The sequence below is a fragment of the Puma concolor genome, chromosome D3 (assembly GCF_028749965.1).
Source record: "Puma concolor isolate L17-30 chromosome D3, mPumCon1.1.hap2, whole genome shotgun sequence".
NCBI classification, from domain to species: Eukaryota; Metazoa; Chordata; class Mammalia; order Carnivora; family Felidae; genus Puma; species Puma concolor.
Window position 1 is genome coordinate 37,335,716 of NC_141678.1, and position 26,149 is coordinate 37,361,864.

At 41.0% G+C, this 26,149-nt stretch overlaps 1 protein-coding gene across 3 annotated transcripts in view; it reads left to right on the forward strand.

Annotated features, from left to right (window-relative positions):
* The window catches only part of LAMA1 (laminin subunit alpha 1), a 168,978-nt gene that overhangs the window by 129,973 nt on the left and 12,856 nt on the right, over window positions 1-26,149 (forward strand). For 2 of the 3 annotated variants that reach the window (XM_086682493.1, XM_086682495.1), the window contains exons 37-54: window positions 394-604; window positions 1,014-1,130; window positions 1,256-1,419; window positions 3,180-3,315; window positions 3,854-3,947; window positions 5,557-5,673; window positions 7,227-7,409; window positions 8,053-8,207; window positions 9,694-9,837; window positions 10,831-10,964; window positions 12,090-12,240; window positions 13,001-13,125; window positions 18,585-18,735; window positions 19,398-19,540; window positions 20,011-20,154; window positions 22,762-22,876; window positions 23,072-23,242; window positions 25,439-25,602. In XM_086682493.1, the coding sequence (XP_086538619.1) occupies window positions 394-604; window positions 1,014-1,130; window positions 1,256-1,419; window positions 3,180-3,315; window positions 3,854-3,947; window positions 5,557-5,673; window positions 7,227-7,409; window positions 8,053-8,207; window positions 9,694-9,837; window positions 10,831-10,964; window positions 12,090-12,240; window positions 13,001-13,125; window positions 18,585-18,735; window positions 19,398-19,540; window positions 20,011-20,154; window positions 22,762-22,876; window positions 23,072-23,242; window positions 25,439-25,602 (2,619 nt within the window). The remainder of the gene's footprint in view (window positions 1-393; window positions 605-1,013; window positions 1,131-1,255; window positions 1,420-3,179; window positions 3,316-3,853; window positions 3,948-5,556; window positions 5,674-7,226; window positions 7,410-8,052; window positions 8,208-9,693; window positions 9,838-10,830; window positions 10,965-12,089; window positions 12,241-13,000; window positions 13,126-18,584; window positions 18,736-19,397; window positions 19,541-20,010; window positions 20,155-22,761; window positions 22,877-23,071; window positions 23,243-25,438; window positions 25,603-26,149) is intronic. The other variant, XM_086682494.1, reaches the window with a different exon arrangement.

The following is a 26,149-nucleotide window of genomic DNA, read 5'->3' on the forward strand; positions in this document are numbered from 1 at the left end:
GTCCTCTGAGTGCATTGGTAACTTCATAGCAAATCGCTGAATAGCCTCTTTTCAGTTTCTTGCCATACAATAACACAAGACTACAAGCTCCCGTCGCTCCCAGACCGTGGGCCCAATTTTCTGCCCCCAGATTCACAGAGATGATTTCTTTCAGTTCTTTCACTAACACATGTTAGGAAGTTTGTAAATGAAGATAGTTCGTTAAGGATAAAGTATACACATACCCTGCCTGTAGCGGTCTTAGAAAAATTACTCCTTTTTGAAGAGGTTATGATGTGATTGCACTTACGGTTTCACCAAGAAGCGGCTTGTGGATATGCAGATCCTTCCGCTACGTTTCATGATGTGAGCGTTGTTCATTTACTCACTATGCGAATCGTCTGTATTTATCAGGGCTGCTGAAGATTTATTGTCACAGATTCAGAAAAATTTCCAGAAGCCACAGAAAGAGTTGGAGGTAATAAAAGAAGCAGCAAGCAGCCTTCTTTCAAAACGCAGCAGTGAACTGCAGGCAGCGAGGAACCTTGTGAGGGAAGCAGAGGTGAAGAACCAGGAGAGCAACCGCCTGCTGCACATTGTCAGCGCCAACCTGCGAGAATTTAACGTGAGGCTTTTTTATATATATAATTTTTTAAGTTTATTTATTTTGAGAGAGAAAGCGCGCAAGCAGGGGAGGGGCGGGGGGATGGGGAGAAAGAATCCCAAGCAGGTTCTGTAGGGTCAGCGCAGAGCTTGACGTGGGGCTGGAACTCACAAACCTTGAAATCGTGACCGGAGTCTGAATCCGGAGTAGGCACTGGCCGAGCCACCCAGGCGCCCCTAAATGTGAGTCGTAATAAGGACAGTCTCTTTCCTTCTCAGGGCTGGGATCCAAATTCTCCTATGTAAATAATAGCATTTTTAGCTTTAAAAATGAGCCCCAAGTACTAACTTCAGCACACAGTGTCAGGCACCGACATTTGGAAGCTGACTTGCTCTTTTTGAAGCATCCTCAAAGGTGATTTTTGCCACAGGATAAGACGGTGCGTGTTCAGCAAGAGCAAAACTTGACCTCCACGCTGATTGCCAGAGGGAGAAGATTGCTAGACGCTGTCACTGCACCTGCAGATGCTGTAGGAGATGCTCTAGCAGTAAGTTACCGCTCAGCACAGCCACATACGGGTTCCAAAGCATCTTCACACGCCTCCTCCACATGCTCAAGGGTGTGCTGTCACATAGATGCACAAGTAGCCACAATATGAATTTCTCTCCGTAGCAGTTAGAGCGTCACCGGGATGAGCTACTTTTATGGACTGCCAAAATCAGGCGCCATGTAGATGATCTGGTCATGCAGATGTCCCAAAGGAGAGCTCTTGACCTTGTCTACAGAGCAGAGGACCATGCAGCTGAACTCCAGAGACTAGCAGGTGCTCTGGACAGGTGAGACCAGACCTTGCAGGAGTCCCAGGGGTGGTGATCCATTGATAGGAGACAATAAGAACGGCTCTTTTGATGACAGTGTTGGGTCACTCTTCTTTGGTCTACAAGTGAAGACTGCTGTTTTATTCACAGGGTGAGAAGGATTTCCTCCCACATCTGGTAACATTGTTGTCCTTCTGCATAGATGGAAAAATACGAACTGAACTGGAGGGGAATTAATACAAATGTTATGCTATGATATCAAGCCATGAAGGCCTTGTTAAGTACCTACTAAATACTCGGGGCTTTGTCAGGTTGGATGGAATGGCGATATTAATTTTTTTTAATGTTTATTTAATTTTGAGAGAGAGAAAGCATGAGCGGGGGAGGAGCAGAGAGAGAGAGAGGGAGACACAGAATCTGAAGCAGGCTCTAGGCTCTGAGCTGTCAGCACAGAGTCCGACATGGGGCTCAAACTCATAAACTGCAAGATCATGACCTGAGCCGAAGTTGGACACTTAACTGACTGAGCCACTCAGGCACCAACCCCCTGTCATATTTTTAAGTATCCCAGCTTAGCTAAGTACAGCAAATGAAGGAACTAGTGTTCAGCCTTATCGATGATTTACACAGTATTGTGGTTAATTGGTAAATTTATTTCTTTAAAATTTGTTACAAATTGTAGGTAGGAAATGTCTGGCCGCACTGGGAATATCTGTGCTTCTGTGTGCTGGGTGTGTTTTGTGGAAGGAGAAAAATAAATATCTTTCCAATTTGAGGAATGCTGCCATCAAAGATTAGCTCACACAACAAAAGCAATTAAAAATGATAGAAGCTAGAATGTTGTGTGAATTACGCGCCGCGTGGAGCATTACCACCTACACATGCCATAAGAATCTGTAACAGAAAGCGGAATTCTATACTCAGCTTCTCTTTTCATCAGCTTTCATTATTTCCCAAAAGAAAAAAAATACTCTCTGACTACATACACAGCTAGAACAAAACCTTTATTCCCTAGCACGAATTATAAAAGCAGTTTGTTATGATAAATAAAGTTAAATAACATTATTACCTTCTGTTTATCAATCACCAAATTTTGCCAATCAAGTAGTAACTGCTAGTATCTGGTCTGGGCATCCCTCAACCTGATAACCTTGGGAAGAAAGTGAAGTGAGTTACTCAGCAGGCAAAGATACGTCAATTGTCAGATTTCATTCTCAAGATAGAGTGACCTGGATGAGATTGCACCATTACCAGTTGGCAAGTTCATAAGTGGTTTGCCCACTTGTAAGAGTGGAGTTCAGATGATTGAAATATTATCTGATCCTCCTCCAACCTCTAGTGAATTTCATTAAATCGGTGTGTACCTTTTGAGGAACAAGATTCAGCATCCCTATATATGCTTAGGGAAGCTTTTTGAAAATTAACAAGTGCAGAGCTGGAGAGATTACAACCAAGGCAAACAGGGCATGGTGCCCCAGACACATGCAGGGGGCTTGAACAGAAACAATGTTGAGGGCAGCTGGTGGAAACTGATGCTGAAAAAGCTGGGCAACAGTAATGGTCTCTTCTTTGGGTGTTCATTAAACAGTGCTTCTGAGTGTACTCATGACAATGTAGCTACTTCTTTCAAAGACCGCATGTGGAGTTGGAGGAGAATCCTTACGTTGTTAATTCCTTGTTGATACTTTTCTAAGCGGAAGAAACTAGGAAACCTTTAGGAATAGTGGGCAAGTTCCACTTAGTTTATACTAACATCTGTACATTTGTCGATTACGTAGTGGCCTTGGCAGTGTTAGACATGTGTCCCTGAATGCCACCAGTGCAACCCACGTCCATTCCAACATTCGGAGCATGATTGAAGAATCAGAGAAAGTGGCAAAAGATGCTCTCAAGATCGTGACAACGGCGAGTCTGGTGAGAGCTGCCCCGGGGCTGCACTAGATGCCTTCCTTTTCTAGGCACTATGGGAGATTGTTCCAGAAGATGCTGAGCAAAGACCTAGTAGCTTAAATTCGTGCTTGTCAGCATTCTTGTCTGGAGGGATCTGTTTGGCTCTGTCATCATGTGATGTAAGTTTTAATTTCTTAAGATCGTAAATACTTCTTTACAAAGACCAGGGACTAGTGATGTGGAGATGAGGAAAATCTCACAATTTCTTATAACAAGAGGATAATGCTTCTTGATACATACTTGAGACAACGTTTCTTACCTGTGGAGGAATATTCATCTAATGGTGGTTTTTGTGTTTATATATTTAAAAATGCTTTGTGTTCTTTCTCCTCAGCCTTAAATTAGGACAATTTAAATTGTCCTCACATGTTGCCTAGTGGACTCCCATGTCTGGAACTAGACGGGAGGCTATTCGGATAGAGTTGCTCTCCCGTCTCCAGTGGGAGTGCACCTGCACGCACCCCCCCACCCCCCGCCGTGTTTACTCTGTCCTGTTTTTCAGTTCTCAGAATCCCTTGCTCCCAATGGGAAAGTGGCTCTCCAGCGCAGTTCCAGATTTCTAAAAGAAGGCAACAGCCTGAGCAGAAAGCATCAAGGTCAGTTTCTAGCTTGGACTGTATTGCTACGCAGAGTGAATACAAACACTTTTCTGAGCATACTGCTGGAACATTCTCCGCTCCTGGAAGAATTTGAAAGTGAACGCTTCTTTGTCACCGTGACATGCCCATTTTCTGATGTAGGAACGTCATATTATAATTTAAGTTTTATTTATTTTTAAACTTTTATTTTAGTGCTGTCTCTTAATGTGCGGGCACCTCTAACCTTCCGTAGGCTTGTTAAGCCTTCTTTGGTAACTAAATCCTCCACGCGTGGCTTTAGCTCATGAGCTGTCACCGTTTCACAGCGTCTGTCAAGTTCTCTTTGGCTTCGGGGCCTCCTCTCTTCATCTCACACTGTTTTGCAGGTTCACGAAGAGTCGCACTGTGTGTGGTATATGCTTCTTTTGGCACTTTTGCCAGGCAGAGCTAATGTAACGTTAGACGCTTCTCAAGTCATTACTGATTTCAATCATAATTTTATAAAAAATACCCACGTGGTTAGTTTTTCCTGAGGGTTTCAGTAAACAATTATTTGGCATCTATCCAGAGCTATCCAGTAAGCACAACACAAAATGGCAGCAGGAATCTGCTGCGTAAGAGAAACAGAGGAGTTTTATGACATACACTTTTCACCTGAATATCTTCTAATATATCAAAAACACCAAGTCTTTTCCTGTAGGAGTAAATGGTGGGCTGTAAACAAAGCTCATGTACTCAGACCACTGCCATGCCCAGTACTGGCTTCCATAGCTGTATGAGCCAGGGGCATGGACGTGCACATATTTTTGTTCCTCTGTGAGTGACACTATTTAAAATTTATGTTGTCATCTCACGGTAGAGAAAGTTCCTAATGCTGGATCATAAAGCACATTAAACACAAACTCTAGCATCAATGTTGATGGGCTGTGGTTTCCATTTACACAGCCAAAGGTATTTCACAGGCCCCCAAATAATGAATTTTCTGGCAATTAAAATCTTAAGCAGAACCATCGTGTTCATCAAGGATTTTATCCGTAATTCATTTTTTAACGCTGTGTCCAGAATCAAGATGTGATTGTGTATTATGAACAGAAATATTAGAAGTAAAAGCTTTGATCCCACAGCTTTGATCAGACTTGAAGGATGCTGAGTCTCCTACCTGTTGGGTGGCCACAGAGTGCAGGAAGGGGAGGGTCATTCCCCCAGGGAAGCATGGTGGGGAGCAACTGGGGAAGATTCCAGGGCAGGACTATGTCTGAGGTTTTATAACCCAGAGGAGAGACGTGGACAAGATTTAGGTGTGGACGGGAAGTCAGTGAGTGATCAAGATTGAGTGATTTAAACACAAGTCTTCACCTTGAGCTCTAATTTAATTGGGCATGCAATTTAAGAAGAAATATTAGGAAGAAGGGCAACAAGCAAAATAGAAAAAATGATCAAGCAAGCAAAAAACACCCTTAATTTCTCTAATGAGTGATGCTAAGTCTTTTGGGAAAAATTTCAATGTTGGGGGTCTCTGTAGAAAGCTGTTGATTCTGTAGACAGATCAGAGTGATAAATGAAACTGTTGCCTAGGCACCTTTGAGTAGCCAACCCCCAAAAAAGACACTTTTTCCCCTTTAAATAGGTATCACATTGGAACTGAGTAAATTGAAAAATGCAGCAAACAGATTTCAAGAGAATGCTCATACAATTACTAGGCGGACCAATGAATCACTCTCCATCCTTAGAGCATTCCCTGAAGGTAAGTGGAAAGGGGGTTCTTGATTTAATTAATGTTTTCTCATTTCAAAACCATTACACCTGAGCATGAGGAAGTCCTGCCATGAGTCTGATTAAGAGCCCTTGCTCAAGAGGAGACCAAGATTGATAGAGTTTTTACTTGCAGAGGAGTATGATTTGGAAAGGAAGAGGACTACTTTTGAAATAATTCCAGAACGCTTGCATTGAAATGCTAGAATTACACTCTGAAAAACAAAAGCCTTGGGAGACTTTATGTTAGCATACGAATTGCTGACTTTTAAAATGAGCTTGACACATCCCTTAAGTGAAAGGGTCATTCAGAGAAGTCAGCAAGAAGGGGAATGTTCCTGCTTTAAGGGAAAATGCTAGATTCATTATAAATGTGGGCAATTAAAGAACTCTTGCTTGGTAATCTTCCTTCATGAGGCAATAAAGCATTCTAAAATAAGCTCATAAATCACTTCAATATTGATGGTTTGGAAATGCACTATTCATTAAAATTTGAAATAGGATAACTTTTTAAAAGTGTAATACAAATGAATCCTGCTGCAATGCATTACTTCCATTCCTTCAACCTTCTCTTTTTTTCTTAAGAAGTCTTACAAGATGCCTTAACAACTCTAGAGTTCTTTCTGCTGGTTCACCTTGTAAACACGAGGACTACAGTGGGGACCTGGGCTTGGGGCGCTTTGGACTGACTTATAACCTTAAGTCATTGGAGAATTTTCTGATCTGGACAGTTCTTCCTTCCTTCCTCCCCTTCCCTCCCTCCCTCCCTCCCTCCCTCCTTTCCTTCAAGGATGCATGATGTATGTCGATTAAACACTTAAAAATATCTTTTTATTTGGAAATAATTTCAGACTTGCAGAAAAGTTGCCACAAGAGTCAAAAGAAACCTGTCTACTCTTTATTGGCCTTCTTCTAGTGTTAGTATTTGTCCCATTTGTGATTGAATACTTTAAAAATGAATACTAGTGCCTTTTAAAAAAAAATACATCACCCAGATTTTCTAGAATAACTAAATTCCACCTTACTGATTGTGACCATTTAGTCTTTACTCTGCTGTTATGTCTCGTAGCCAGTTGACACTGTGGGCAGATATCACTTCCTCTAGCCTGCCACACGCCCATCTCACCTACAAGTTTAAACTCCCTAACCTTCTTATCCACACACAGAGGGATCCGAAGAAAGTGTTTAAAGAATATGAGAAGGGAGGGATAGAAGGGAGACCAAAGAAAGAAGTGTAGCTTATTAAACAAAGACGATGCTGAGCACATGGCAATTAGCAGGTGTTGTCATGATCTCTCTATGTACTAAAATTTCAGTACAGAGGATTGTTACCAAGATTATTTCATTTGTTCCTCAAAGGGAGCAGTAAGGCATTGTGATATGCAGCCTTAATACTGCCTTTAAAAACCAGAAGCCCCATTTTGTGTTCAGCAGCCAGTAAGAAACACTGTAACAGGTTTCCATGTAAACTTACATTTATTGTGGTATATGGTTTTCTCCACGTATAATCACTGAAGTGCATGCTTGCATATACATTTATTTCAGGTGTCAGAGACAAAGGAGCCAAAATCAAAGAGCTGGCCTCATCTGCAAATTGGAGCGCTGCAAGCACCCTAAAGAAGGTTGTGGGATTGAGCAAGGAGCTGTTGAATACATCAACTGGCTTGTCCAGGGTTAATGCCGCCTTACAAGAAACAAACAAACTTCTGCAGGACTCTTCAATGACCAGTACGTTACAGTCTCCCTTCCCATTAGGAGAGTCTGCATCGTGAGATTTCGAACTGGCCAGGTGCACAATGGGGTCTTGTTCACAAACAGGATTCCTAAAGAATAAAAATGCACTGATATCTAGATTTGCATTTATAAAGAAAGAGAAGGGCCTTGGGTAGTGCCTGTTGCTGGTGCATTTTTCATATACAGTTGACCTTTGAACAACAGATTTCAACTGTGTGGGTCCACTATACAGACTCGATAAATATAGGTACTGAAAATATATTTTCCTTATGATTTTCATAATAACATTTTCTTCAGCTTACTTTATTTATTCTTACTTTACTGTAAGAATACAGTATAAAATACAGGTAACATATAAAACGTGCTATTTGATTATCTGTGTTATCGGTAAGGCTTCCAGTCAACTGTAGGCTATTCCTAGTTAAGTTTTGGGGGAGTCAAAAGTTTTACAGATTTGCAACAGCATAGGGTTTGAGTGCCTCAACCCCTGCATTGTTCAAAGGTCAACTGTAGTTAGCAAAATTTCAAGGATTTGATTACTAGAAAATTCTATTTGATCCAGTGCACTGGTAATGAAGAACTAATTTCTCTGGTTTCCACCCTACCACCAACCTCTTTGCCACCTTGAACTTGTTAGCTCTGCTAGCTGGAAGAAGAGTTAAAGATGCAGAAACACAAGCCAGCCTTTTATTTGATCGGTTGAAGCCTTTGAAGATATTAGAAGAGAACCTGAGCAGAAACCTATCAGAAATCAAACTGCTGATCAGCCAGGCCCGGAAACAAGCAGCTTCTGTGAGTGTGGGGTTCTGTGGCTCTTGGGGATGTGGCCATCCCATAGCTGGAGCTCTTGATAACTCCAGGACTCGGGGAACTCCTGTGGAGGAGGTGACTGTCACACTGGTCCCCTGGACTTCCACTGACTCAGCTCTTATATCTCAGATTTCTCACAGCCTTGTCTGCAGTATATTTAAAACTTTATGTTAAGTATATTTACCTAAATACATACATATATTTTTTCAGTGGCAACTTACGACTTTCATGTATGTGCCTGTGCCGTGTCTCAAAAGTACCTTCTTTCCTGCCCCAGACAGTATATTTAAATATACCACTTAATTAGTCTCATTTTCAGTGGGGTTTTTTTTTTGTTTTTGCTTTATTCAACATGTTTCAAAATGTTGTTAGCAAAGAGATCTCATGTCTGTATGGAGATTTATAATTGTAGCCTAGATGTATCAATTTATAACTATTAGCCAGCTGGTAACGTGGTCAAAGTGTTTACATCTAAGTTTCAGTGGCTGAGTATGGTATTATTGCCATCATTTAACCAACCTGGTGTTAATAATCTGAGTACTTTTCAGAACGTTTGCACACTATGAGCCTCATCCTCCAGGAGTCAGTCCAACAAAACACTCTAAACACACACAAATCCAGGTCACTAAATGCAAAAAACACTTAATAGCTGGAAAAGTACGAACTTGAGAAAATGTTTTACAGGCATCCATAGCACATGGCACTGGTTGTGCTCTAAAGGAGAGGCATTTCAGGGAAATAATAATACTTTCAACAAAATATGCAGTTGTCACACTACTGGGGATTTATAGAGGATAAATGTGACCTCTGGTCTCATGCTCTTCTGCCTGAACCCTTCTAGTTAAGAAAAAGTTCTGGAATCTTGAATTCTCTCTCCCTCGGGTGGCCTTGTGATTGGAAAAGGGCTGTAGGTTGACCTGGGCTCTGGTTTCTATTTATTTCAATTAAAGTTACCAAATAAATGCAAGCCTGATAGATATTTCCAAATGCTCTGGTTAATACAAATCCATAATCTTTAAAATTAATATAAGAAATATATGCAAATACTTAAATATGTAGTAAGGACAAAAATTTCTCTATAAGTATTTGCTGAATGTATAGATTATCCCTTCATTTATTTGTCAGACGATTATCAAATATCCTCCCCGCATGGTGTAAAGATGCCAAGGTGAACTGGAGAAACTCCTTGTGTTAAGGAATTAAATCTCACATGAGTGAGACTGTTTCCAACATAAGATACTCTTGTAACTTCAAGAGTGATTTTTTAGTAGTTAAATAGTTCACCAAATAAACTAATTTTCACCACCACCAGATTTCTCACTTTATGAAACCCAAAACGTGACGTATCATCAAGAGAGGAAACCTGCCAAACAGTGAAAGTCTGTTAGGAAGCAGCACTTTTGAACTCTTGGCATGCTGCCAGTGTGAGTCACTAAGTGATTAGGACACTTCCCCTTTCCTTTTACAGATTAAAGTCGCTGTGTCTGCAGACAGAGATTGTGTCCGGGCCTACCAGCCTCAGATTTCTTCTACTAACTATAACACCTTAACACTAAATGTTAAGACAAGTGAACCCGATAACCTTCTCTTCTACCTCGGGAGCAGCACCAGTGTGAGTGTGTACCTGCCGAAAGCAACAATGAATCTCTTATGAACATGTATATTTTCTGAATCGGCAGGGTTGTTGTCTTTTTTTTTTTTTTTTTTCTTTTATGGGAAAAAAAAAATAGGGCCTTGGTGAAATCACTAATTCTTCTAAGGAAACTAATAAGCATTTGCTGAACTGGTGGCATCAGATGAAAACACCCAGTACACAACTGAATGCCTACGAGGAGGACCGTGGTATTGAGGAGAGAGGCTCTCCCCTCTGCCATCTTAATTGCTAGCTATGGGGTAGAATTTCCTATGTCTTCTGCAGCCTCTTCAGCCACTGAGTCTAGCACTGGGTCTGTAAAATCGATCTTGGTGGTGTTTACCAGGAGTGGAGGAGTGCACCCTAAGGGGCATATCAGAATTATCCAGCCTCCCCCAAGCTCTTCAACCCACCATTCTGGTAGTTCCCAGAAGGCAAGTCCCCTGTGGAAGACCACAGATACCTTTGGCTATACCAGTGGGAATGTGTGGGTCAGAACCTTTGGAGGGGGTGTTAGAGCAGAAAATATTAACAAGCACAAATTCTAAAACATCTTCTTTGGAGCTGAGGTGCCGAACACATGCAGGTCCGTGATGTGGGATTTCATGGCTTCTATCTTGCTGTGTGTTTCATGTTCATGTATTGCCTTTTCAGATTGAGCAGATAAGTACAGTGCCTTCCCTCATGCTCCTTGTAGGCTGCTGGTGACCCCCCGGGAGATTTCTTGGGGGAACTTTACGGAAGGCATTGTGGAAGGCCATGCTGGTGGGCCAGGGTGGTGGGGCACTCATGTCCAACAGTGGCTACTGTCTCCCGTGCTCTGAGTCATGCTCCAGCTCCAGGGAGAGGAACATTTAAAGACAAAAGACAGGTTTTTTTGTTTGTTTGTTTTTAAGAGTAGAGAAAATGCTGTAGGGACTCATGCAAACAGTCTGGCACATAAACTCATCCCAACTCATGCCCGCACCCCAGTCTGATTTCCTGGCAGTGGAGATGCGGCGAGGGAAGGTGGCCTTTCTCTGGGATATGGGCTCCGGGTCTACGCGGTTGGAATTTCCAGACTTCCGAGCTGACGACAACAAATGGCACAGTATCTATGTAACCAGGTAGTGGAGAAAGTGCTCTCCAAGCATCTCTTTTCTCAAAACTGTACCTTATAAGTTTGTAATGTGTTTGTCACCTTACGTAATTGTCTTTGAAACTTCTGGGAAGTCAGACTGCAGCAAAATATAGTTGGTTTACATTACAGAAATAAGGACTTTTTATTATTATTATTATTATTATTATTATTATTATTATTACAGAAGAAGTAAACTGTTACCAAAATCAACAATCAAAAGAAGTAAAAGTTAAAAGTTTATGTTACTTTTAGGACGTTTGGTCTAAATCTGAGGCAGCCAACCCAGTAAATTGTGTTCTTCCTTGAAGAGAGGGGTGGGAGGCAGCAGGGTAGAAATGCCACGTGGTTGGTGGGTGTGGTGTGCACATATAGAGGACAGAATGCAAGGATCCAGGTGGAGAATGTGGTTTCTTAAAATTCAGACCCAAAGCAAAACTCTCCCTTGTAAAGCCCCTCTCCAGAGGTAACTCCTTTTAAGCAGCTTTAGGTGTATCATTTTGCTTTTCTATAGTATTATAGTGTATTGTTGATGGTGTGTTATGGCTGGAAATTTTTGTCTTTTGCTTTGTTATTTATAGACACGGAGTAATACTGAAGGCAGTGGACTGTTTCAGATACACTAAAACCTTGCATTGCGAGTAACTTACTCTGCAAGTGTTCCACAAGATGAACAAACATTTCTAATAAATTTGAACTTGATAAACGAGTGACGTCTTGTAATACGAGTAGTATGTGACACTGAACATGACATGATCACAACTGGGCTGATGGTTCTTGAATTCGCTTTGATATACCAGTGCTTTTGGATTACAAGCATGTTTCTGGAACAATGATGCTTGCAAACCAAGGTTTTATTGTATATAATTTAACTTATTATCTAGAACTCTCTTAAGCACGAGGAAATGTATATGATTTAGAAGACCTACTTCACAAGAGCTTGGGAGTAAACTGGGGGCAAAGTGGGCAAGACTGGGAGAGGGAGACCAGTGGGAGCCGCCGAGGACTGTGGGGAGAAACACCTAGAGGCTATGTTATAAACAGATGTGTATGTACGTGGAGGGGCTTGGAATTCTGAAAGTATTCTTTTTGCAATTCTTTGTGACCCTTATAGATTTGGAAACATTGGTTCATTGAGTGTAAAGGAAATGAGTGCAACTCAAAAGCCATCAACAAAAACAAGTAAATCCCCTGGAACAGCTAAAGTTCTGGATATAAACAATTCAACACTAATGTTTGTTGGAGGGCTTGGAGGACAGATCAAGGTAACATTCAGAATGTTCATCTGTACAGGACTGATTGCTTTTACCTGTATATAAAATTAATGTTCAAGTTATTGAAGATCTCTTAGACAGATGAATATTTTTTGTTTCTATCATTTTGCTTAATGACAGTAAATTTGCAGAGTGGGCTGGTTTTAGAAAGCAAAGGATCCTGCTGGATAAATAGCATAAATGGAAAAGAAGCCAGTGGTTCATTTTGCTATTTGAATTTCTTTTCCAATACTCAAACAGGAAATTCAATATTCTACCTTAATTTCTGTAGTTTCCCTTATTGCTATTCTAAACTCTAGTGGTAGAATAATGCTAATTAGTGTTTAGCACAGGAGCCTATGGTGTGTATTTTATTATACCTGTTACCCCTTTACCGAATAAAGTTCAGTCACCTGGACTTACTTGGTTCAGTGCTCTGAAATGAGAGTAAGGGTCTCCTTCCAGCCAGACCCTCACACCTGACATGCTCTGAGCCTCTGTTTCCTCGTCTGTGAAAGGGGCTTCTCTCCAGGGATCCTGGTAACCGAGGTGATCTTTAAGATCCTGTCAGGTTGTCACTCATTCTAGGATCCTACTTAATAATCGGAAGGAAATTCAGTGATTCCAGCCTGGCCTTTTTTCTGGATGTTGCTTTCTCAAAATTTGGATTTGTTAGATTTGAGCTCCTAGGAAGGAGTTTCGTGCACATAGAGAATTTACTCCTTTCCTTCTGAGACGTGTGGGCTGTGCTTGTTTTGCTTGTTTATATTAGAAGTCTCCTGCTGTGAAGGTTACTCATTTTAAAGGCTGCATGGGAGAGGCCTTCTTGAACGGACAGTCCATCGGCCTGTGGAACTATGTTGAACGGGAGGGCAAGTGCCACGGCTGCTTCGGAAGGTAACATGCCCTATAATCTAACACACAGTATGTTGTTAACATCTGGCAGCTGCTTAGAGGATTCACGAGCACATCATGGGTGGTACAGAGTCTGTGATATCGGACATCTCACCGCTAAGGATGTGATGTAGGTCCTTTACTAATAGAAGCTTGGGTATCATTTTTAACCTCTAAAAAGTACTGTTTTCACTGTGCCATATGCTTTTTCATCATGGATCATAAAATTGAGAAGCATCAGACATCCTCTCCAACAACCTTCTGTCTCAGAGAGCCACAGCAAAGTCTTCGGTAAATCCCTGTGTGTCTTTACTTTGAAAATACCTCCAAGGATAAGAATTTTCTTTGTGCTGTCAGATTTTATGGATAAGTACTTTCCTATTCTTAAATTCTAAAATTCTAGAAATTAAATGCATTTGGCAATGGAGAACAACTACCTAAAATCGTCTTGCAGGTATTAATGTAACAGCAGGCATTTAATAACAAGCCCACTGAGCTCAACACTCCCTGCATTACTTTCTAAAAAGGTAATTGCAGTTTCGTAAATGTACAAGACCTGTTTTCTAGCACTTCAGTAATTAAGACAATAGATTGCCTTTGCCATTAGAGAAATGAAACATCTGATAGGATTCTGTCATCTAATGGGCTGCTCTGTGTAGATAGATATCTGTAATTAACAGTGAGCTGTGACAAGATCAGTTGGAAGCAACTCCCATTACATTTGGAAACTTGTGGGCAAGTTTTCATTTCGTTACTGTCAGATCTGTTTTCTCTTAGGGCTCAGAGCTTGGGATTTTGCGGTTTGAGCCTTTTCTTTGCTACTTTCCCCTGACTCAGCTTGCTTTCAAAGTCATGACCAGAAGCTTGGTTATTGGAGCCTTCTGAAAAAAAAAAAAAAAAAAAATTAGCTTTGGAATCTAACTTACTCAGGCTCCCTCTCCTACCAAAATCCCTCTTGGTGACTTTGTAGTAAGTCACTTACTTGGTGGAGATTTGATTTCTTCTTTCAGAAAAGGAAAATGGTAATCATGTTTGTCTTACCTCCCAAAAGTGGGGTGATGAACACCTAGCATGATGTATGTGAAAATACTCAATGAATTTGAGACTGTTTCCCTCTGATCTTTCTGCAGTGATAATCCACTGCTTTTTAGATAAATGTCTCAGTTATTTTCTTGACAATAAGCATGTGAAAACCAGAGGTTCTGTAATTGGCAAATATAATAAAAAATGATATTACCTACTGAGGTAATGGCACCAGCTCTAGAACTCTGGGAGCAGAGAACTCCCCATCACATTTTCCTCGTGCTTTTTCTCTAGCAGGGACATTTCCCCAGCAATAGTGATTCGAACTTGAAAAATGTTCTGGCCCCTGGACCTCTGGGCCCCACATTGACCCCAGATCATTAATCTTATTTGTAGAAAGGAAAGTCTTAACAGAGATGGAAAATTTCTAATATGGAAAATGTCCCCCTGTGCTTTAGCTGTTACAGTATCCCCAATTTCACCTGCCATTTTCAGGGTTATCTTAAAACCGCTGACCTTAAACTGTAGCAATGAGTGAATCTGATGATTGCTAGCTCTTTTCTTTTGTTGGAGAGGAAGTCAATTTTCTATGTGGCCACTCGTTTTCTTCTGAGATCTGCCCTCCCACTGCATGTCTACCCAACCTGGACCTCCGGGGAAAGAGGAAGGTTGCTCTAAACTCGGGAGGGACTGGCAGGTGCCACCACCCTCCCGACGCATGTTCTGGAACTGGCTTTTTTGCTGGAAGGCTGACCACCCAGCTGAACCTTAGGGTCAGTCTGACTCATTAGCTCAATCAAAGTTTTGATTACATGTTTTTCTGGGCACTGAACAAATCAACTGGCTATTCTTATACTGACTACCACTTCTAAAGTATGGTGTGTGTGTTTTTTTTTTTTAAAGAATACTAGTTTGATAGGATATTAATAAATACTTTTTTAAAGTGGGGGTGTCAGATGTGTCCTGACCATAAATGTTTGGGAAACAGTGCATTAAATGATTAAGTACATTTCCTGATTGTGAAGCATCCAGAGCCTCTAATGTGCGAATGTGCAGTAACCTTGTCCTTGGGATGGGCTGGAGTTGCACCATTCCCAAACTCACTTGATCCCAAACTCTCTAAAAAGCAGCATTCCAGAGTTGCTGGTGTTCCACAGAACACATACCATGGCAAGTGCTGAGACAGACACAGCTGATGCTTTCTGTCTGTATTTGTAAACTGAATTGTCTTCATTTTAGGCAACCATCCCTACCCTATTAGACAAAGACTTGAGCTCAAAGAATTAACAAACTAATTCTAGTAAATGAATCAATTTTAGCAGACCAGTGATTAGAATTCAGTGTGCTTTGCACCTCTGCGTGTAACCTGCCATTTTAAATCATTAGTGTGGTCAACTGATGTCCTTTAGACTTAAAAAGATAATTTTCTCAATAGAAACATTTACCTGTAACTTTGACTTATATTTTTTTTAATTTATTTTTTATTTTTTTATTAAAAATTTTTTTTAACATTTTATTTTTATTTTTGAGACAGGGAGAGACAGAGCATGAACAGGGGAGGGTCAGAGAAAGGGAGACACAGAATCTGAAACAGGCTCCAGGCTCTGAGCTGTCAGCACAGATCCTGACGCGGGGCTCGAACTCACGGATGGCGAGATCATGACCTGGGCCGAAGTCGGCCGCTTAACCGACTGGGCCACCCAGGCGCCCCTTTTACTTATATTACCAACTAAATGAATTGAATTTTTTGTTTTATTCCTCCTTGAATATATTTACACTTCTTTATATGCTATCAATGTATGTTAATAATTATGAACAATCTCTTAAATTCTTAAAGGATATTACAAAAGAAACCATGGATTCTAACAGTTTTCACCTAAATATGGAAAAAAAACCTTTTTATTTGATTAACAGGACTTTATTCTTATATTAGTTATGAGTGGATGTTGTGATAGGCTGTGTAGCTGACTTTTGGGACAGGTCAGTCGCCTGCGTTCAGGGCACTCTTCTAGGTGCTGGCAAGGTCAATGTCAGTCACGTGAGTTCATCATCTCCTCCAACATCTCCTGGTGTATAGGAGATAGAGCCATATGAAAGCACAGAGAAAGTACTCTGTGCTGTGGCAGGAGGAGGTGACAGGTGAAGCAGCATCTTAGGCCTGGGCCCAGGTGCTACCCCACTCACGCTCGTAACAGCTGCCCAGAGTGCTGATGGTACCACAGTAGGTATTACCCCTGTCATGAGTGAGAGCTCGACCAGAGGCCTAGTCATTCTTTAAGGCTCACAGGGCTGAGGGCTGGGGAGGGAGAGTGTCTCTCTAGGCCTGCCTGACTACAGGACTCACCTGGAATTGCTGGGTCTGGAACAGAGCTTTCCGTAAAGTGCTCTTGCCAACCCTGCTTTCATTTGTGCCGGGGCCTCTTGTCTGGGCAGGGACCTGGAGCTGCCTTCCTGTGGCCCACCTGCGATCAGGCGCCTGGGCCTCATGGTTATAGAATGGAAGTCTGACCCACAAGGGGACAAGCCCCAGAAGTGTGTCACTGACCCGGGATCAAGAACCTCCGAAGACGTGCATTCACAAGTTGGTTCATTTGAATGCACCCCTCTTTGTGCTGCCTCATTGGGGCAGGCCCTGCTGATGGAGAGAAGCCAGAAGTAGACAGTCCACATTCTTGAGAACAGAGAACTCAGGAGTTCTGGGGAAGGAGAGGGTGTGTGCAGCGGAACAAGACAGATTTCTGGAGTTCTGTATGAAACCTGGTTTCACTATTTTCTTGGGTGTGCTCTTTGAAAAGGTACTTAATTTTTGAGGTTCAGGTTTTAAGAGGCAAAATGGCAGCCCTTCAGGGACCTCTGAACAAAGCAGAATCATCAGAGCTAAATGTACTGAACATATAAGTGCCAAGCACTGTCTAAAGAACTTGACATGTATTAAATCATGCACAGCCTTCCTGAGAGCTATTGTTTTCCTTATTTTATAGATGAAAAGAATGAAGCGCAGAGACATTAGGTAACTTTTCTGAGTTCACACAGCTAGTAAATTGAAGGACTGGGATTTGAACCCCAACAATCTGGTTCTAGAGTCCGCGTCCTTAACCCCATGAAACTGGTCAGCCAAGAGCTAGAGCAATGGAACATGCTTGTAAGAAGTCACAGCTTTAGGAATTAAATAACAGAGAATTAAGCCATAGTTTTTTGTTTTTTTTTTTTTTCTGAGCCGAAGTCGGATGTTGTTTTTTTTTTTTTTTTCAATAGATGGAGTTTATTGTCAAATTGGTTTCCATACAACACCCAGTGCTCATCCCAAAAGGTGCCCTCCTCAATACCCATCACCCACCCTCTCCTCCCTCCCACCCCCCATCAACCCTTAGTTTGTTCTCAGTTCTCAACAGTCTCTTATGCTTTGGCTCTCTCTCACTCTAACCTCTTTTTTTTTTTCCTTCCCCTCCCCCATGGGTTTCTGTTAAGTTTCTCAGGATCCACATAAGAGTGAAACCATATGGTATCTGTCTATAGTTTCTTTACGCAGAGTGCATTTCCTTTAAGTTATATACACTTCCTGAAAGAGGTCGAAAGACAGCAATCTTTAGAAAAAACTGGACTGTGGGAAGCTATCAGTTTGAAACCCCAGGTTTCACAAAGCACCGCTATGTTTGTTCTGTGGATGGAAACAGTGTCACCAGTTGGTTACTTGTCCTGCTTGGAGATACAGCACTGAGTTTGCTTATTTCACTGGGAGAAGTACAAATTCCTACCCCAAACACACCAAGGTCCAAGTTTCACTCTGAAGCCCAGAAACATTTTGAAACCTATTAGGACATGTTCCAGATAAACTTACTTTGTAATTAAAGCGTAAACAAAGTCAGCCTTTTGAGGTGTGGGGAACACCAGAAAATATTTTTGATTATATATATATATATATAGATATATAGATAGATAGATAGATATATAGATAGATATAGATATATCACTGATTTTTTTTTGCACAGTGGTCCTGCTACATTGATGTAGATTTGTTTTCCATCATTACTCCAGTTTAGCTGATGTATTAGTTAAAACCAGCAGAGGGTGATAACATGCTAATATAAAAATTACTCTGAAAGCTTTGGAATTAAGAAAGGACAGTTACATTATGGGACACTGGAACAAAGAGTCTACTTGATAAGTAGAAATATTTAGAGCAGTTATCCATCCTTTGAAGACATTCCTTTTTACTACAGTCAACACTGCCTACATTTTCCTTTCCATATAAAGCAACTGGCATTTGTTTTGCATAATCTCATGGCAAGCATATTTTAAGATATGATTTATGCTTCTTATCAGATTATGGAAATAATAGCTCTACCAGTTTTTGTGAGGGAGAGAACTCAGTAAAGGTATTTCTTCTCCTTAACTGCCTTCCTGAGAATAGATTGTATTTCATCTGCTCTGCTTTGCAGCCCCCAGAACGAAGACTCGTCCTTCCATTTTGATGGGAGTGGTTATTCGGTTGTGGAGAAGACGCTCCGGGCTACCGTGACTCAGATAATTATGCTTTTTAGTACCTTTTCACCCAACGGGCTTCTTCTCTACCTTGCTTCAAACGGCACTGTAAGAGGCTTTATGGGACAGCAGACTCCACCGTGTATATACAGTCAGATTGCTAGGAGGATATTTATGTTTAATGACTGCTTCATGAGCATATGCAAATATAATGTATACATATGTATGCCATACTATTTCCCCGTTTTAAGAAATGTATTAGAAATTCACCAAAGAACCTTTGGAAAATACAGTACAGAGTACCAAGTAGAAAACAGCCTTCCAATCATTGTAGAGAGCAGTAACATTTGTTATTAAATTTTGACTTTCATATATCTTGCTCCACATTCACTGCGATCACTGTGGCCTTTGAATTCCATCGACAGGAATTTCATGTTATTTTTATTCTATTGTGCACATGATCTCTCTGGATCTTCTAGTTTTATTTTTAGGACTAGTCCATGTAATCTCAATGAGAAAGATACAAAGATTCCATTTCTCTTACTGAGTTGTGGATTTGGGCAACAATGCATTTCTCTCCTTTATATCAGTGTAGTATTCTAGAAAGTCTTCCCGGACACTTTAGTTTCCTAACAGAGACCTCTGACTGTTAGGCCAGATCCAGTTTTCTGAGTTTGACTTTGGAAGACTTCTGCCATCCTTGCCTTGGGAAGGAAAGGGGGTCTGTGAGAATGACATAGCCCTGGGTAACTCTTTTCTCTTCTTCACAGAAAGACTTTGTATCCATCGAGCTGGTGCGTGGCAGAGTTAGAGTTACAGTTGACCTGGGTTCAGGGCCTCTTGCTCTTATTACAGACAGACGCTATAACAATGGAACCTGGTATAAAATCGCCTTCCAGAGAAACCGAAAGCAAGTTAAGTGCACAGAAGGGCAAGGAGATACTGGTCACCCTCCTAGAAATAGAAATCCTTCCAAAATCAGCAGTCTTTATGTACTTTGTGGCTCCTTGGGTATTCTTGAATGATACTCTAATAGAAAGCCATTGTTTTCTTTGAAATGCTAAACGCCAGGACTCACATTTTGCTGGAGAAATGTTATAATTCTATTTTTCTGTGGTTTCCAGGTGCATTACTTAACATTAAATGCTGAATTGGAATCAAGGATCAAATCCATTCTCTTTTTTGCCACACACATACTGCTGTCATTTTAGTTTTGTATATTCTGGATTCACTGACGTTTGTACAGAGGATTTAATAGTCAAGAACACTCCCTGGTCAAATGTGCAGAATGTGAAAGAGTATGTCTTTATAAATGAACTTTGGTTTTACTTTAATGCAGAAAGTGATTTTCATTTTCTTGTCTCTTCTATTTGATCTCATTTTAGGACTCCTAGCAGTTATTGATGCATATAACACCAGTTATAAAGAAACGAAGCAAGGTGAAACTCCAGGAGCATCTTCTGACCTCAATCGTCTAGATAAAGATCCAATTTATGTGGGTGGATTACCTAGGTCAAGAATTGTAAGGTATATCACGTGGCCCATTTGTCATGCCTGTAATTGCCAAATGTGTCAGTTTCCCAGGGCTGCCATAATAAGGTGCCCCAAGCCAGGGGACTTAAACAACTGTGGGGGCTACAAGTCCAAAATCAAGGTGTCGGCAAAATTGCTTCCATCTGAGGGTTGTGAGAAAGAATCTGTTCCATGCCTCTCTCCTAGCTTCTGGGAGTTTCAGGCATTCCTCAGCTCATGGATGGCTTTCTCTTTGTTTCTTATTACACTGTCTTCCCTCTGTATATGTCTCTGTGACCAAATTTCCCTTTTTAAATTTATTTTTGGATGTGAGCAGAGAGACAGGGAGAGATAATCCGAAGCAGGCTCCATGTTGTCAGCACAGACCCCGGCATGGGGCTCGATCTCATGAATCACAAGATCATGACCTGAGCCAAAATCAAGAGCTAGACATGTAACCAACTGAGCCACCCAGATGCCCCTAAATTTCCCTTTTTATAATGACAATGGTCATATTGGATTAGGACCTATCCTAATGACCTCATCTTAACTTGATTACATCGAAAAAGACCTTATTTCCAAATAAGGTCACATTCACAGGTACTGGGGGTTAGGACTTCATCATCTTTTGTGAGGGACAAATTTTAATCCCTAACGTCTGCCTTGATTCAAACCACTGTGTGTCTACTAATTGGGATGTAAAGAAATCCTCCTGCAGTAAAATTAATGATTTTCTATATGTTGCCTTTAGAACATCTAGTGATTGTTACTAATTGTTACTTAATATGGTACAGTATTCTTAGACCCCACTTTCAGTCATAAGTTGTTCCTTCTAGACATTTCAGAATAGTAGAATCTTTTTCAGGGCAAAAAAAAAAAAAAAATCATGCTGTCTGCATTTCTCCTTTGTGTGATGAGAATGAATAACGTATGTGAAAGTTGAAACACCAGCATCAGGAAGTTGGAAGAAAGGTGGCAGAGAAGGCAATGAGATCCTTTTGTAACACTGATTCATGTTTAGCTTTGTGACTTTAATAATTTGCATAAGATCTCTGTGGGTCTTTGTTCTTAGTTGTGTCATTTTGGACTGGACAAATGAAGCCCAAAGTTTCTTTCACACCATTAAAAACAAAAACCTCCTATACCAAAGGCCAGCAGTCGAGGCAAGATAGATTCTGGGGAGTGGGATTACCAAATGTCCAAACTGATTCACCTAGCCCAGTGGTCTTCAAAGAAGTTAGTAGCACAGCTACTACCCTACTACTATAGCGCTAACTACAGCTGAGTTCTTATATGCACTCCTAATCAGTGGCACGGAAGCGCGTCCACACTGGTTGTTGTTAAGCTGAACAGTCCAGATTCACTCCTCACCCCTCTTCTTTGCCAGAAATTTCTGAAAGTTCCAAGGGACACAGCTTACCACCACAGTCACCAGTACCCTCCCCCCACACCCCATCTTGAAATGAATTACACTTAAACTTCAGGGGGAGTTGGTCACTTGTCCCAGGTCTTACCCCTCTGCCAGGATGGAGCCAGGATTGGAAGCCAGTCTCCTAATTCCCGATTCCAGATATCGTTTCCTCACATGGTGGCAGCAGGGTAGGTGCTCCTGTAGCAACAAGCTGTGCCACAGTTCATCTGTACTCTACTGAGATGGACACTGTGCAGACAATGGAGAAAAGATCCCCCTTTCCAGGAAGACATTCCAAATAACAGACTTTTATGCTAGAAGGGACCTGGGTATCTATCAAGACCAGCCTCTTCAATTACAAAGGAAGAAACATATCCAGAAAAGTTAAAATCTGCCCTAAATCTTGTAGTTGCCTAATGGTCTGCAGCTCACTACTCAACACAGAGGGAAAGGAAAGTGAGATGTGACTCTAGCTGGAAACCATGTGACTTCAGAGTTCTCCTGTGACTAGCTGATGCTTCAGAATATAACTTAAGAGATGTTCAGTCATCTCCATATTTTGGAAATGAGAGACTGATCATATTACAGCCTCACCCCAACCAGCAGTGTGGCAACTTCTATTAAAAATATGGTAGTGGGGTGGCTCAGTTGGTTCAGCACCCAACTCTTGATTTTGACTCAGGTCATGATCTCACAGTTTGTGAGATCAAGCCTCACATCAGGCTCTCTGCTGACAGTGAGGAGCCTACTTGGGATTCTCCTGCTCCCTCTCTGCTGCTCGCATGTGCACACACACACTCTCTAAAAATAAATAACAACAAAGAGAAAAATATAGTACTGATTTGGATTTCAATCTATGTGCTATTGTTTCCTTATGACTGTGTGCTGTCTTTCTTATAATTGGCCTGTTTTAATGAGTATATTTAAATTTCAGTGACTACAGTACTTTCCCTTAAAATATGATGCATTTTTGTCTAGGTAGCCATTTAGTCAAACTCCCTAAATTCAACCCCTTTCCTTGGTCCTAAGGAGAGCCTTCATTAGACCTAAAGTCTTCACCATCAATACCCTTCTTAGTGGGAGACTTAGACATTTCTGCAGAATGACACATAGAAGCAGATCTTCTTTACCTGTAGGTCTATTTTTATTCCTTCTTTCAAAAATGGAGTTATAAAATCCAAATCTTGTTGTTCTTGTGCCCTTCCCTACAGGAAAGGTGTCACCAGCAAAAGCTATGTGGGCTGTATCAAAAACCTGGAAATATCCAGATCAACCTTTGATTTACTCAGAAATTCCTATGGAGTGAGAAAAGGCTGTATACTGGAGGTGGGAAGCCTTTTATTAATATTTGAATGAGTTTTTGCAAATGTCCACTGACTTACCAACATAATAAGGTAGTAAAATCTAACACAGTGAGATGGATGGAAAAGAGATGATGGGGAGACCAGCAGTAAACCCCACCATGGACGATTCAGTGCTTAGGAGTCCTGATGGTGTTCTTTTTGCCTCCTTTTTAACCAGCCTATCCGAACTGTTAGCTTCTTGAAAGGTGGCTACGTTGAATTGTCACCTAGGTCTTTGTTGCCAGAATCGGAACTCTTGGCAACATTTGCCACCAAGAACAGCAGTGGCATCATCCTGGCTGCCCTGGGCAGGTATGGGGAGAAGCAGGGTCATCGGCAGGCCCACGGGGTGAGTAGCTCAAATGCTATTGTTATTCAGCCACAAGCTCAAGAAGCACTAGTTGGAAAATGACTTGGTCGTGAACATTATCGTAGCAGTGTGGCCAGTTGTTTATAAGTGTGCATTTTAATAAGTAGCAGTTACTATCGCTGAATGTCTTCCCCTATGAATCAGTGACCTCTTTGTGGTACACAGTCATTTTTCTTGTCTAACTACTGAGAAGGCAGATACTTGCTGTCTACCCCTCATTCTTTTCAAGCTCATTCAGAGCTTTTTTTCCACGTTAGGTGGCTACTCTTTATTCTAAGGCTAAGAAAGTGAATCCTTCAGTTCTGTAGAGTTTTTTAGTGTGCTGCTCCATGGAGCACAATTTTCCTTATCTACAAATAGGATTGAAGTCAGCAGAAAGAGAAATGTGGCCTGTGATCAGCACAGTGGGGCAGCTGTAGAAGAGAGAAAAGTTGATGGGTTTCCATATTTATATTCCATTTTAAGAGCATAGATTTACCCTTTCTTTTGCTCAAACTTGCATATATCACGTAATTTGAAGAGGCTTTACAGAATGCTAATTTACGGTCTTAATGAAGTAGAGGTCACAGCATACTGTCCTCTTTTGTGCAAGATTATTTGTAGACATTGCTGTGTGATGATCACAGCCACAATGCAGGGTGAATGCTGCTTATCCTACGTTTTGCTGAGGAGGAAATCGGTTCAGAGAACCTTGTTAACCTGCTGAAGGTCACACAGCTGATATATGTGTGAGCCAGGACTGGAACACCAGTGTGTAGACTCCTAGTGCCTCATGAGCCACTTGGCGAAGGTCTAACCATGACAGAGTGGTTTATGGGCCCCACCAATCTTTTTCTTTTTTTCCTAGTTGAGATGAAATTCACAGAACATAAAAGTAACCATTTTATAATGAACAGTTAGCATTTAGTGCTTTCACAATGTGGTGAGGCCACCTCCTCTATCTAGTTCCAGAACATTTTTATCACCCAAATAATAGCCTGTGCGGTCAAGCGGGCCCTTCCTGTCCCCTCAGCAGCCCAGTCCCTGGTGGCCAGTGGTCTTCCTTCTGTATCTCTGAATTTCCTGATGATCTGTATTTTATATAAATGGGCTCATACAGCATGTGATCTTTTGTGTCTTCCATTTAGCATGTTTTTGAGGTTTGTCCATATTGTGGGATGTCAGTACTTCCTTTTTATGGCTGAATTGCTATTCCATTATATGTACATAATTTATTCACTGATGGACATTTGGGGTTGTTTCTACCTTTTAGCTATTGTTAATAATGCTACTATGAACATTCACATCAAAGAATTTGTCTGACTACCTGCTTTCAGTTGTTTTGGGTATATACCTAGGAGTGGAATTGATAGGTCACATGATAATTCTATGTTTAACTTTTTGAGGAACCAATAGATTGTTTGCCTCCACCAGTCTTAAAATTTTTTTTTAATGTTACTTTATTTTTGAGAGAGAGCACGAGTGGGGGAGGGGCAGAAAGAGAAGGAGACACAGAATCTGAAGCAGGCTCCAGGCTCTGAGCTGTCATCATAAAGCCCAATGTGGGGCTCGAACCCACAAACTGTAAGATCATGACCTGAGTGGAAGTTGGATGCTTAACCGACTGAGCCACCCAGGTGCCCTGCCTCCACCAATCTTAATCATAGTTTGCTGCTTGTTCAGCAAAAGAGAATGCTCACAAGGGCATTGTGAAACACTCACACTCCCGTTCTGCTGGTGGACCTATTTTCAATGTGCAAAATAGTTCTCAAAGCTTTAATAATTTCCAAACTCTTCCACCTTTTAAAGCCACTTTTAGAAACGTTAGGCAAAAAAAAAAAAAAAAAAAAAAAAAAAAAGTGTTCACAAGCAAAAAACAAAAGTATTATGTATGGGAAGAAAAATTGGAAACTAAATTTTTAACAATAAATCGGTCAATGATTTACAGTATATGCATCTGTTAGTACATATGGTAGCAATAAAAAGTATGAAGTAGAAAGGGAAATGTTTGATAGGGTTAATGATAAGAGCATAAAGCAGAATGTAAATCATATGAACAGAGATTAGAAACAAAATTTAAAAGAGTTGTGTTAGATGGTGATATTCTTAATACGTTGCTTGTTAATACTCTCATATTGTCTTCATAATAATTTTAAAAATCACGTGGCAATATTTTTTCTGTTGAAAATCTCTCAGCAACCTTCCCAGGCCTTCTTTTCCATCATGCTGATTGAAGGCCACATTGAAGTGCACGTTAACTCTGGGGACGGAGCAAACCTGAGAAGAGCTGTCCTGCGTGCTCCCAAGGGCACATATGGTGACGGGCAAGAGCATTCCATCTCTCTGATGAGGACTGGGAGGTATTCACATACAAGGCCCTGGTGACCGACAGTAGGAACCATGTTAGGATACTCTTTGCAGTAAAATGATTGGGATGACTAGGATGAAGTCAGGAAAATTCAGAGATTTTACAGCTCCAGAATAACTCTGGAGCCCTTCTAGAAAACCTTCCTCAAAAGTAATTTCATCTGCTTGGTAATAAGATATTTGTGGAATTTTTGCAATTAAAAAACCTTAACCCTGCTTTTTTCTGGGGCTCAGTATAAAATGTTTTACATCAGATTAATTCTGTGGCAGATAGTACCATAGTGTGAGTAGACAGCATTATATCAATACTAAATAATAATGTCAAACAGTAAGTAGGAACACAGTAAACAGAAAACAAATAGTAAAATAGTAAATAGTGTTGTATCAGCATTCCTACATATATCCCTTCAAAGAGGTAGACCAAATGTTTCAAAAGCATGCTGGACATTTTATCACAGGTAAAGTAAAAGAATAATACTCTCCCCAAGTGAACTGAACTCAATAGTATTTAATAACGTGATTCATTTTGGGAGGATGTTC